The 13,974-nt window shown below is 38.5% G+C and overlaps 1 protein-coding gene across 17 annotated transcripts in view; it reads left to right on the top strand.

The window, feature by feature from the left end:
* Positions 1-13,974, top strand: part of STOX2 (storkhead box 2) — a 314,602-nt gene that overhangs the window by 229,211 nt on the left and 71,417 nt on the right. For 4 of the 17 annotated variants that reach the window (XM_007496074.3, XM_056802949.1, XM_007496073.3 and 1 more), the window contains exon 2: positions 12,596-12,804. The exons of 7 other annotated variants lie outside the window; for them this stretch is intronic. In XM_007496074.3, the coding sequence (XP_007496136.1) occupies positions 12,609-12,804 (196 nt within the window). In that variant the 5' untranslated portion in view covers positions 12,596-12,608. 6 more of the 17 variants (XM_007496069.3, XM_007496070.3, XM_056802948.1 and 3 more) reach the window with 4 other exon arrangements.

The following is a 13,974-nucleotide window of genomic DNA, read 5'->3' on the forward strand; positions in this document are numbered from 1 at the left end:
TTTCCTGTCTCATCCATCCTTATAAAAACTCACTTGATTTTTCTATCTATCCCCTCAGGCTATCCATCTATATTTCTCTTCCTTTTTATAGCCACTCCGAAAAAGCTCCATACTGTAAGCTCTTCTTCCTTAACTCCCACTCATTTTCACTTTGCAACCTTTCTTGACCTTGCTTTTAAGGACTCTTTTCAACTGAACTATTTCAACTGAAATAATTTGCTTGGTAGCCTACAGTCTCCCTTCTTCCTTCCTTCCTTCCTTCCTTCCTTCCTTCCTTCCTTCCTTCCTTCCTTCCTTCCTTCCTTCCTTCCTTCCTTCCTTCCTATTACCTACTATGGGTCAGGTATTGTGCTAATCATTTAGGGATGTACAAGGAAACCCCCACTCCCAAAAACCAATCACCATTGATCTCTTCATCACAAAACTTGAGAGTTGGAAGCAACTTCTGAGGTCTCTGGAGCACTGGATGTGGAGTCAGAAAGACCTGAATTCAATAGCTGTGTGACCCTAGATAAGTTCCTTAACCTCCCTTAACCACAATTTCTGCATCTGTAAAATGGGGATAATAATGGTGGGGTGGTAAATGTTTAACAACTCAGTTGGGGGATGGGTAGGTGGCTACAGAAATGTGTGAATATACACATTTAAGTTTAATCTGCATTAACACTTTCTTGAGTTTAGACAATCAACAAAACAATAAACCCAAACCTGAGAGGTTTGTAGATAGGTTTTGGATTTGTGAGATTAATTGCTTACACTAAAATTTTAACACTTTGCGCTCAAGAAGGCTAGTGCTGGCACCAGCATCACCCTAGCCAACCTTCCAGGGTTGATATGAGATAATATTTGTAAAGTGCTTTGCAGACTTTAATGTGGTATATAAATTATAGCTAATATTATTAGTTATCAAAGTCTGCTTTCAATAAGGTTTGCTTATGTAAAGAAGTAACTCATGGTTGGGATAAAAGTGATAATTGATCCATATTGCTATGGAGCCTCTTATTATTTAATGATGAAATGTAGAAAATGGGAATTTGGGGCCTTCTGGCTTAATTAACAGTTTTATACATCAGGCATTCATTAATCATTAATTAATTAGTCTATGCCAAAGGATACCAAGAAAATCTAACATGATCTCTGCCCAGAGGTTTCAACTTGCTTAATTGCTTTTGAAAGGTACCTTGTGTACACCGAAAATCTTTGTGATGGGCAGAGATCATGGGACAATTATTTAAGCCCTGAGAAATTCTCTGATAGACAAACTTGTGTTTTGAGAGGAGAAATTTCTGTAATAATTACTTATGTTCACATCTCAATTGCAGTTTTGTTACTCCAGCCTCTAACTATGATTAAGTAGACTGGGAGCTGAAAGAGGGGTAAGAAGAAGAAAATTTGGAATATAAAATTTGGAATATAAACAAACTGTGGTGATGTTTGGGCAACTAGGTGGTGCAATGGATAGAATGCTGGCCCTGGAATCAGGAAGACTTGAGTTCTAAATATGGCCTCAGACACTTACTAGCTCTGTGACCCTGGTTTGCCTTAGTTTCATCATCTATAAAATGAACTGTTGAAGTAAATGGAAAACCACTCCAGCATTTTTACCAAGAAAACCACAAACGGGTCATGAAGAATTGGACACATCTAATCTTTTAGCAAGGATGATGTTCATTTTGGAAGCCCTAGCAAGAAAGAGGATATGAAATAAGATAGGGGTGGAGTGATGAGGTTAGAAATGTTTCCCTGATATTTGTCATTCTGAAATAGAAATATTAATGTTATTTAAAGAGAACTATTATGTGAGTCAACATATGAGTCATTAACATATATGAAGAATATAAGATCAATCAATATTTTTTGAGACTGACTGAATGTACAGAATTGTGTCAGATAGAGAAGAGGAGGGAGAAAAAGAGGGTGGTGGGTGATACAAAAGAAGCAAAAACCATAATCTCTGGCCTCAAAATATAGTTTGGAGAAAAGACTTAATACATCTGAAATAATTAGAAAGATGACGTATCTATTGCCAACCTAAAAGGATGAAAGTACGTACATGCAAGGCATCATACAGAATGTCTAGTGAAAAGTCCATTATTATGACAAAATCTATTGTTGATGACAAGAGAACTCTAGGAGAAATGCCACTAGGAACTAAATTTATTACAGGAAGTCTCCCACATAGAAATGAGTTGTTAGAAAAGTTCATTTTTAAGTCAGCTATTTTGAATGAGGGCCATTTTCCCTAGGAATGATAAAAGCTAGTTTTAATCCACAATGAAAAAGGAACACAGGATACACTGATTTTTTTTTTAAGAAAAAAAGTCAGGGGTCAATTAGATGGCTCAGTGGATTGAGAGTCAGGCCTAGAGATGGGAGTTCCTGGGTTCAAACATGGCCTCAGACACTTCCTAGCTGTATGACTCAGAAAGAAATTTAATCTATATATTTACCTCTCCTTTGCCTTGGAACCAATACATACTAACAGATTCTGAGAAGAAATGTAAGGGCTTAAAAACAATCATAAAAAACAGCATTGTCCAAAGCTTAAAAAAATCCGAAGATAAAACTGACCAAAGAGATATTTTGTATTTATTATTGTGTATGTATATATATATATATATATATAAATGTATGTATATATATATATATATATATATATATATCCCAAATGAGGAAGTTGGATTACATGGCTGAATATCTCTTTTATTGCCAAAATCCCAAGGTCTTGACCATCACTTTTGCATACATAGGAGTTCAGGTCAATACAAAGAGGAAAAACCCAATTACAACAAGTGATTTTATGGAGCTCCCAATCCACTGAGCCACCCAGCCACCCCCTGGATGTCTTCTTAACTGTTGGTCACCAAAAGAGAAACAAAACAGGTGGATGAACTTTGGGTCCTGAATTCTGTCTCTGTCTTCTTCCACTGGTCAACTGAAATGCTAGTCTCTTGTCTCTTGTTTAAGCTCCAGCTTGAAATGAAGCAGCGAGTTTGGGACCATCCTAAGCAAAATGGACTTTTTGGTTGTCTGCTTTGTAGCATTTGTTCCCAGAGGTGGTGAAATCAGTCTGATATTCTTTACATGGTTATCAGTGATCGTGGGCTTTTGTTTCATGAGTTCCATGAATGGTTTGTTTCTTGTTCTGTTCATTCTCTTTGGGAAGTGTGCCTATATCAATGTAGAAGGCAAATGCGCCTGCAGAAAATGCCTTGGGTATATGTAATTAGAATCTGGTCCCCAGGACTCTAAATCCCAGCATCCCACTTTTGTTCTCATGTTCTGTCCTTATGTTTTGGAGATAAAGTTTGTGTTGTGACCCTGCCCCTCTCTCTCTTTTTCCTGCAAGCGTGACTGGGAAAACTTTTCTTTACTCAGGTTTCTACTTTTTCCTCTCATTTCTTCTACTTCAAGTGAATATTAATAAATCTTATAAAATATAATACTTGGAGTTACTGGATATTAATTTTAAATCTTACAGGTATATACGTGTCATCAAATCCCAAGGCAATGAAGCAAGGGCTGGTGGTTCTCCAAGGATTCCCTGCAGCATTTGGTGATTCTATTGCTCACTGATGTCTTTTCATGATGGTGGCAAAAATCGACAATTACGGTAGCCAGAGAGCCCTCAGCAGGGCCCATTTTTTTCTTGGTGACTGGCTTTACAGCACCTAGAGCCAACTTTTGCTAAGTTATATGCAAGCCTGAATAGTATTGGGGTTGATACTTCAGCAATTTGGGGAGGGATCAAGCATTATTAACCAGGAGTGGGGAGAAGGAGGAAAACAAGAAAGCATGTCTCTGAGACAGTTGTGGTGGTTATTCAGATGTTTTTCAGTCATATCCAACTCACTATGACCTCATTTGGTATTTTCTTGGCAATGATACTATATTGGTTTGACATTTCTTTATCCAGCTCATTTTACAGATGAGAAAACCGAGGCAAACAGAGTTAAGTAACTTGCTCAGGGTCACATAGCCAGTAAGTGTCTGAGATCAGAGTTGAACCCAGGAAGAAGAGTCTTCCTGACTGTAAACCTGGTGCTCAATCTACTGCGCCTCTTAGCTACCCTAGGATGGTTTTTCCCAAACATTTTGGCCTCAGGCCCCCTTTACATTCTTAAAAAATATTGAGGAACACCCCCAATATGTGGGTTATATATTTGTTGATTTCTACTGTATTCAAAATTTAAATATTTTATTATTATGAAAATTAAATCAACCCTACAGACATTACTCCCCACCGATCCCTGGATTGGATCCCTGGGGGTCCCCAAACCACATTTGGAAAAAAAAACTGCTGGTTTAGTGAAATGAGCACTATAGGGAAATCAAGGTTTTTCTAAGAGGAATGGAGGTGAGACTGCTTTAAGAAAAGGGAGGAAGGGAGGATGTTATGTGCTAAATTCAGAGAACAGTTGCTAATTTGGTTGGCAAATAGCATATGAAAGATGTAAAATGATCAGAATCTGGAGATGTGGGTTGGAGCGAGATTGGAGGGTCTTGCTTTAAATGTCAGGCCAAGCAGTTTGGGCTGTACCTTCATGGGGAGCAGGTTGCCTCAAGGTTTATTGAGTATAAGAATTGACCAAGGTTAGAGCTTTCATGCCTATGTGGAGAAGTTGGAAAGGGTGAGACTGGCATGGCAGCAGGCGATCGTTTATGGGGTAGTCATAAGAGTCCAGGTGGGAGATGATAAGAGATCGAAATACAGTAGTTAAGGCCACATGAGAAGAGAAAGATTGTTTAGGCAAAATTGGCAAAACCTGGCAATTGAATGAATATGAGCAGTGAGAAAGTCAAGAATGCCTCAGAGGTGGTAAAATTGGTTGATGGGAAGAGTTAGGTTGTATAAGGATGTTGGGATGAGGGGCTAGCTTTAGAAAGAGAATGAGATTTTTACATGTTGAGTTTGAGATGCTTGTGGGACCTCCATCTTAAAGAAATGCCTAGGAGGCAATGGATGAATTGAGACTCGAATTGAAGCGGAGAAAGACAGAGAGACAGACAGACACAGAGAGGGAGAAGGAGAGAGATTTAGAAGTCACTTGCACAAAGATAAAAAAATTGAATTCATGGGTATGGGTGAGATAAAGAACATAGAGAAGAGGAGCCTAGGAGACATCTTGTAGCTAGGTGAAATATATGATGATCTGGCAAAGAAGATTAAGAAGAGACAGTCAGAGGTGGGTAGAAAGGGAATCAAGAGGGATATAAAATATCTCAGGAGTACAGGCAGTCATATTGGTGGGAGTTGATGATATTGAGTAGATATTAGACATTGCAGAGGCAAAGGTCTCCGAAGACTGAGGATTTAGGAGTTAAAGGATCATTGATAACTTTGCAGAGAGCACTTTCAGGAACCATGTGATTAGAACTCAGGTAGGGAGGGATTGAGGATGAGGAGGGTAATTTGTATACCTGTGTATATATATGTATGTATTATATTTGTATACTGTGCATACAGACATATAGTGTGTATGTATGTATATTACACAGTATACAAATCACTTCCCCCCAATTTCTCCCCTAGAATGTAAGTTCTATAAGAGGAGCTCTGTAATCCCTAGCACCTAGTACTGGAACACAGTAGATGCTTAATAAATGCATTTTCTTACCTGATTACAACCTAGCTTCTAATAACATGACTATTAATTTGTAGAAATCATGAATTTATTATATATGACATAATTATTATATATATGACATGACTCTGAGTCTTGTATACTATAAGTGATTTAGAACTAGTCATGTATATGTAATAAACATATGCACACATACATATGGACATGTATATGAAGCAGCTGATGGGACCGTGGATAGAGCTCTGGATTTGGAAGCCCTGAATTCAAATATGGTTCAGATGCATCTTGGCTGTGTGATCCTTGGGCAAGTCACTTATCCTCTGTCTACTCATTATAAAATGGAAGATAGGAGCAGCACCTGCCTTCTAGGATGTTGTGAGGATCAAATGAGATAAATATCTGTAAAGCACTTAGTTTAGTGGCTTGGAATATATATATATATATATATATATATATATATATATATATATATATATATAGGCTTTAGATAAATGCTTCTTCCTTTCCCTTGAAAGAGGCAATCAGGGAAGATTAATAAAGGGATTGTCAATGGATCTTTAGGAGCCCATTTGAGATTAGAAAATGTAAATTTGTAGTGACCCATATTCAGTGGTATTCAGCAGGACTGTAGAAGGCAGATGGTGCAGAGTAACCCAGGACTGGGGGTTGGCAAAATATGAACAGAGATGGAGGTGAATAATTTAATGGTAGAAGATAGTATATAGTAATAAACTGGGAGAACAGAAGAGTGGAGGGGTTGAATAAGGTTCAAAATGCAGAAGGAGGGGAAGGAGCAAGATAATAAGTATTTATATAGTACCTACTATGTGCCAGGCACTGGGCTAAGCACTTTCCTAATATTTCATTTGGTCCCTTCAATAATCCTGGGAGGTAGGTGCTATTATTATCTCCATTTTACAGATGAGGAATTGGAGGCAAGCAAGGTCAGGAGGCTTGCCCCGAATCATACAGTTAGTAAGTGTCTGAGATCAGATTCACAATTGGGTCTTTCTGACTCCAGGCCCAGTGCTCTATCTACTATGCCCCCAGATGCCTCAGAAAAAGAGGTAAAAGAATAGTAGAATCAATCGTAGATTATACTCAACGAGTGGAATTTGAATTCAAGATTGTGGAAGTGACACTGGTATGGGTATTGGTGAGATGTAAATTATGGACCTCTTGGAGGGTATCTAATGTCAAGATATAGATCATTGTCATCAAGGAGGTTGAGGACCTGGAAAGCCAATTTGTCTGAGGGGATCTAGATGTTCCTTCTTGAGAAAGAAAGAATGACTAGAGTAGGGATTCTTAGCCTGGAGTCCATGAACTTAAAATAAAAGAACTTTGATAATTATTTTTCACTATAATTGGTTTCCTTAGTAATTCTACGTATTTTATTTTAGGCAGTTAAAAACATGATTCTGAGGAGTCCTTTAGGTTTCATCAGACTACTAAAGGGGTCCATGACACATACGAGGTTAAGAATCTTTGAACTCTGTTTATAAGTGACTGCAATAAGGAATTCTGGGCTTTTGAAATAAACACATTGAATGAACAACCTTAGCAAAGGGAGAGGTTCATAAATGATAGTTTCAGAAGGGGGAGTGTTGGGAAATGTCAGTGAACATGCCATTTGGAGTGCCCACTGTTTTGGAAGCTTGAAAGAAAGAATACCCAGTACTGTATGTGTAGTTAGGGCTGCATTGCTTCTTAAGGAAATCAGAATATTGTGTGTACAAGGAGATGAGATTTAGAAGAAAAGGAAACTTGGTAACAATAGAATAGGAATTTCAGGGAGCACGGTAGAAGGGAGGGTAAAAGAGAGTAGGAAGCAGGGATGAGAGATTAGGGACTGAGCTATAGCAAGGGAAGAGAGTTTTCATCTTGTTATACAGTGGCTCCAATCAGAGATATTAAGGGAAGAGAAAGTGGGAATTTAATAGCCATACGATGGGACAGGTTATCAGTGGATTTGGTCTCTACCATTCAGGGTCTTTTGGTGAAAGGGAAGCAATCAGTCTGTGCTCTGTACAAACATAAAGGCAATTGGAGCTCCCCCCTCCAGATACCAAACCAGGAATTTGGTTCAGTAAATATCTGATTTGGGGATTCTTAGGGGTCAGAATTAGGGGTACTAATTCTTTTTTCTCATTCCATGATGAAGAGAATGCTACCTATCCAAGAGATGCCCTGAATTTTAAGTGCCCTTAACTTCCGGTCAGGCTTGGTGTTTCTGTCATTGCTTATGTCTATGTTGTCTGAGGACTGTGGTTATTGTACCACTCTTGTTTTTCTCAAATAATTGGCTGAATCAGTGCAGGATAAATTTTTCACATATGTGGCACTAGCTTTTGTGGTATAAAAACCACAGATTCAGTTTATGTGGACAGGTCTTAGAGCCTCATTCCTGCCCCTTAACTCCTCCTCTTCCCCCCTTCCCAATCACCACCCTTGGTCCAGGAGGGAGAAAGCAGATTTGATTGGAGGAGCATTAAGTTGATGGAGTTGTTTTTGGTGGGGGAAGGAAATTGGGAAGGGTTCCTTGCAAGGTCTTCAGTGGTTGGTGACATCATTATGCTTATTTAAGACTTCCTTTCTTTCATTATTCCTATAATTATCAACCATGATTAGGATCATAATTTGGCTCAAAGATGGAATGTGAACATATGTCTATATCTATCCATCTACCTGTCTGTCTATCTATCTATCTATCTATCTATCTATCTATCTATCTATCTATCTATCTATCCATCCATCCATGTATCTTTCTATCCATCCATCCATCTATGTATCTATCTGTCTGTATCTCTCTATCAGAAGAAAATAAGAGTATTTAAAGAGGTTATATACATGCAAAATAAAGTGCCTGAGATAAAATTTAGTGGAATTATGAGTGATGAAAGAAGCAAAGCATATGAAATAGTGTTAGCCCCCAGTAATGAAGAAAGAAAGTAGTGGGGGAAAGACCTTGGGTCTAATGTCATACCATGTACTTCCTTTCTCCCAAAATGATCTGAATTACTGTATAGAAGGAGTTGCAGGAGTAAATGGGAAAAGGCAAAGGATGCATACAATTGGCAGTTTTTTTGTGTGGGTCTCTTAACAAGTTAAGCAGTTATTGATTCAGTTAAATTACGTTAGAGAAATTGCTTAAGTCAACGTCCTTTACTGTCATGTCCTCTGAAATGCTGTCATGTCAGATGCACCCCAAATTGGTGGTGACAGGATGAAGAAAGTATCTACCATTAAAGGTTGAATGTTTCCAGAGTGAGGGAAAGATAATAAGAATTAGCCCCCTGGTGGTGCGCAAAGGACTGCAGGCTTCAGATAAGTGGAAATTAAAGTTATAATGGAAGAATTTTAAGATGCTAACGTATGAAAATAAGGTTCTTATTCATGCTTAGCTTGTAACAATAGTGATGGCTAGTGTTTATATAGAATTTTCAAAGTGCTTTACATATGTTAACTCATTTCATCCTTTTATCTCTGTGAGGTAGGGAGAATTATTCTGCCCATTTTACAGAGGAGGAAACTGGTTGCCAGGTGGTTTGCCCTGAATGACACAGCCAATTAATGGCAGAAGCCACATTTAAACTCAAGTTTTTCTGACTCCAAATCCAGTGCTCCCTCCTAGGCCAATAAAACACAAAAGATGCTTAGGGGGGAAAAAGGAGTTTTGTTTGTGAGAGAAGAGAAAAGAGAAGAGAAAGAAAAATCAGTTGGTGTTTTTTTAATTTAAATTTTCAATACGGTTTCCTTTCAATTAACAAGAGCATTGTATATTAATATAACTTGCAGAAGACCAGGAGTGTGCTGGTAAAATGTTTAACAATAGGCTCTCTTGGGGTGAAAAAATTATGTAAGTTTAATCGGCATTGTTCACATTTTGACTGTTACTTTTAACAAGTTAAACAACAAAACAATAAATCAAGCTCTATTTGCAGCATTTGTCAATTTCTAAGATGAGACCCGGTTTGAGCTGGCTCCAGTACTTTTCTTCCTCCAGACTGGTTTCATTCTCCTTTTACTTGAACTTCTGTCTGTGAAGTAGGTAGGATAGACATTGTTATTCCCATTTTATAGGGAAGAAACCAACACTTGGAGAAACTTGTTCAGTCGGTCAGCTACTAAGTGTCAATCATGACTTCAAACTACTTCTCTTGGCTCTCAACTCATCTACATTGCTCAGACCTAGGATACCAACCTGAGAATGCTTTGTGAGTAATATAGATTAGGCAGTTAATATTTTTGAACACATATATTAGTAATAGCAAAAATAATTAGAACTGGTTGAAAGTCTTATTTCACTTGAGATATGAGAGATACCCCAAATAATGATGTACAAAACAAGCTGTAGAATAAAGTATCTTTTATTCTTCAAAATGCCCAAGATTTCACTTAGCTGAAAGATGGATGGGAAAAAAATCAACTACATTCCTATGCACCTGTAGAATTTTTCAGTCTTCATATAGATTGTCATGCTTGTGAGATAGTACGAAGGTGAAAGGAGTAGTAAGGACCTCTAAATTCAAACTGCAATTGGCCACATTTTACTCATAGCTCCTGGGGGTTCTAGGAATCCAATGACCCTTTTTTTTTGAGGGGGGAACAAATTACTTCAGACTGACAGAAAAGAGAACTGGCCGTTAAAAATCATTAGACTTTAAATATTCCATCAGCTTTGTGGAATTTGTAGTCACGCCTTCCCCATGTTTACCAACCATTCTCCTAGACTCTATCTGTCATGTCTTCTATTGCTTATTTTGCCAGAAGGTTGAAAACCTGTGTTCTAATTGCCCATAGAAGACATAATTGTGCATTTCCCCCCTCAAAGACCAGTGCCATATCCCAATTAAATGAAAAGAAAAGTATGCTGCAGCAGTGTGGCATCTTTCTTCTAGAATTGATGCTTGATTTCTTATAGGGTCTGAGTATCTAGGCAGTCATTAATTTTCAAAGCTGTTTTAAAAGATGATAACTGGGCAGTTGGGTGGCTTAGTGGATAGACAGCCAGGCCTGCAGATGGGATGTCCTCCATTCGAATGTGGCCTCAAGACATTTCTTAGCTGTGTGACCCTGGGTAAGTCACTTAACCCCAATTGCCTAGACCTTACTACTCTTCTGCCTCAGAACTGGTATTTAGTATCAATTCTAAAATAGAAAGTAAGGTTTAAAAAAAAAGCCATAGGATCTTTAAAAAACTTATTTCAGAAAAAAATATTTACATGGTCCATAACAGTGTTCATGTTTTTTGGTCTGTTTTTTAACCCCTTTCCTTCCATCTTAGAATCAATACAGTGTATTGATTCCAAGGCAGAAGAATGGTGAGAGCTAGGCAATGGGGAGGAGGGGGGAGGTTAAGTGACTTTCCCAGTGTCACACAGTTAGGAAGTGTCTGAGGCCAAATTTGAACCCAGGACCTCCTATCTCTGGGCCTGACTCTCAATCCACTGAGAGATGCCCCTGTTCATGTTTTTAAAGCTAGATTGTTTTTCTTGCAGCTTGTGGTACCAATGCCTTACATTTTTGCACATGAAAATTTCATTTGTCCTTTTATCCCCTAAAAGTCTAATACATGTCTAGGGTATTGCTCTTTTAGCTTTGGTGGCTATCACTTATCAATCAATCAAGAATCAGTTACTAAGTATCAGCTGCATGCCAGTTACTGTGCTAAGGGCTGGAGCTACAAAAAGAGAAAAAAGACTCACCTCAAGGAATTTACAGTATAATGAGGGAGATGAAAATAGATACATGCAAAGCAAGCTACATACAGAACTAAGAAGAGAGAATTAATAGAGGAAAAGCACTAAAATTAAGATAGTTTGGGAAAGACTTACTGTAGGAGGTAGGATTTCAGATAAGACTTAAAGGAAGCCAGGGAGGGTAGTAGGGAGTTAGAAGTAGAGAAAGGGATCTTAGAAGGTTTCCAAGTCCAACTTCCTCATTTATAGGGAATCTGAGATCCAGAGAAAGTGACTTTTTCAAGGTCATACAGATAAGTATAATAAGGGACTTTGTCTTCCATTAGCATTAAGTTGATGTCAACAGGTACAGAAGCAGAATAAAAAATGGAAGTGGGCAATATTTGACAAAGTAAATAAAGCAATGAGTATTCAGTTTATGTAGAATTTGGTGACCCTATCTCTATTCAAATGTAACAGCATTAGTCTAAAGGACATTAGACGCAGAGTCATAAGACATGAATTCAAGTACCATTTCAAGTGTGGACTTGAAAAAGCATCTTCTCTTTGGATCTCACTCCTTGAGCTGCATTTGATCCAAGCAGAAGGTTGTCCAAGCCCTAAACCAGTTTAGATAGCCAAAGGTCCTGCCTTGATGGTAGAACCTCATTCAGTGGTGCTGGACAGAGTGAATGTAGGCACAAATTTTGGCAGCTAAAGCAGTGATCATATGTTGTTATATGGCAAGACCATGTTCCATTGGCACAGATTCCTTCAGCTAGCCCTGTTCTTTGGCAGTGTGTGACACTGGTCATATGGAAAACATATAAAAGTAAGTGAATGACAATGTATAAATCATTACCATCAATAGATCAAAAGAAAATAAAAATTGTGATGAGGAGAGAGAATATCTTAACAGCTTTTCTCTTTTTAAACAAAAGCTGATGACCTCTCTTATGAGAGCTACTGTGGGAAGGGATTTGGGTTCATTTCATCTTGTGTTCCCAAATAGTCCCTTGATAGCTTTTTAATTTAGCCAACAGAACATGCAGGGGGCCATATTCCAATATGGCACACATAGCCTTTCTAGAAAGATAGGATATTTAATATTTAATTAGGATTAGCAAACATAACACCACATATATATATATGTATGTATACACATATATATGTATATATGTATTAAAAATTGCTGCATCTAAGTGGTCTAACCTTAAAGATCCCAAAATGGAAGAATTTCCACTAAGGAGACAACAAATAGATTACAAATGAGTATTTCTCCCAGGCCCCCATTGGGCTTATTTGACATGAGGTTCCTTGACCTAACAGCTCTGAAACCAACATGAGGATGAAAACGAGAATGGAAACGGAAGCAGAGAGAGCAGAAGAAGAATGCAGAGATGTATGGTACTGGAGTCGATGCTCAGGAGGGGAAGAGGCTTGGATGTGGCCTCCTGGCTGGACGCCCAGGAGGAAGAGGCAGTGGACCCTGTTCCAGACGCTGGCCTGGCAGGGAGTACGAGAGAGGAAGCCCCTGTGTGAGTTTTCTCAATATTTTCCCCATTCCTTCCCCATCTAGTTAGGATACATGTAATAGAGTTTGGACCAAAAATACATTTTTCCCTTTGTTGACCTGCCATGGCCAAATCTCATGCCTCTGAGATGAAATGAATCACTCAATTCTTTTTTTTAAATATATTTTCTTTTTAAAAAACCTTTACTTCCTGTCTTATACAGATCTAAGATGGAAGGGAAAGGGCTAGGGAAAATGTGGCTAAGTGGCTTGCCCAGGGTCACATAGCTATGAAGGGACTGAAGACAGATCTGAACCCTGGTGGTCCTGACTTCTGGCCTGGAACTCTATCCATCGTACTATCTAGTTACCCCTTACTTACATATTTTCAAAGGCTAGAGGGAAGTCTATAAGCTCCTGCCTTATCTTTGGACACATAGGCATCTTTCAGACTTTGGAAAATTAATGATGAATTGGGATACTAGTGAAAAATCATCCCTTTCCTCCTCCCTTGGAGGTCAGGATGAAACCATTTGGTTTTTAAAACCAAAAGTTTCTTCCCTAGGCTATGAAACTGGGTTGGGTTCTCCCTGCTTTTATCTAGATCTTTTGGTTAAGGATAACTGGGTGAAGGGTATATCACTGGGCTGATTTCCATTATAGGTAAGGTAGGGACCTGCTCCTTATTTATCTGTAAACAAGAACTCTCTTAGGTAATGAAGTCAAGTCAGCTGTAGTCACCATGTTGGAAAGTATGGTGGTCCAGTCACATGGAGAGGAGGAAAAGGTATCTTGGCATCCTTTAGAGACCTGCTTCTTCCTGATGAGGTGGTTAGAGAGGAGTTGAGGTCTCTGAGGCCACTTCCTATAAGCCGATTTTCCCAATCAGAGACATCCAGAGGAGGGACTAAATGATGATGTCAGAATGAATATACATTGGCTTGTGTGACAAGAAATCACACTGGTTTCTTGCCCAGCCTAGTTGCTTAGTTATCTCTCTTTTGGGCTCTGCCTTTTGCCCCTGCTTGAGTTCTGTGGCATTTGTTCAGACTGTGGAGGGAGTCCACCAAGCTAGTTAAAAATCTTTAGTAGTTTTCAACTAAAGTAATATTTATTTTTAAATTAAAAATGCAGTTTCCAGAGAATTTCAATTGTTTCAAGACATAATTAGCCTTCCAGCAATGGGCTTTCTTTT

Source organism: Monodelphis domestica, chromosome 6 (assembly GCF_027887165.1).
Source record: "Monodelphis domestica isolate mMonDom1 chromosome 6, mMonDom1.pri, whole genome shotgun sequence".
In the NCBI taxonomy this organism is placed as follows: domain Eukaryota; kingdom Metazoa; phylum Chordata; class Mammalia; order Didelphimorphia; family Didelphidae; genus Monodelphis; species Monodelphis domestica.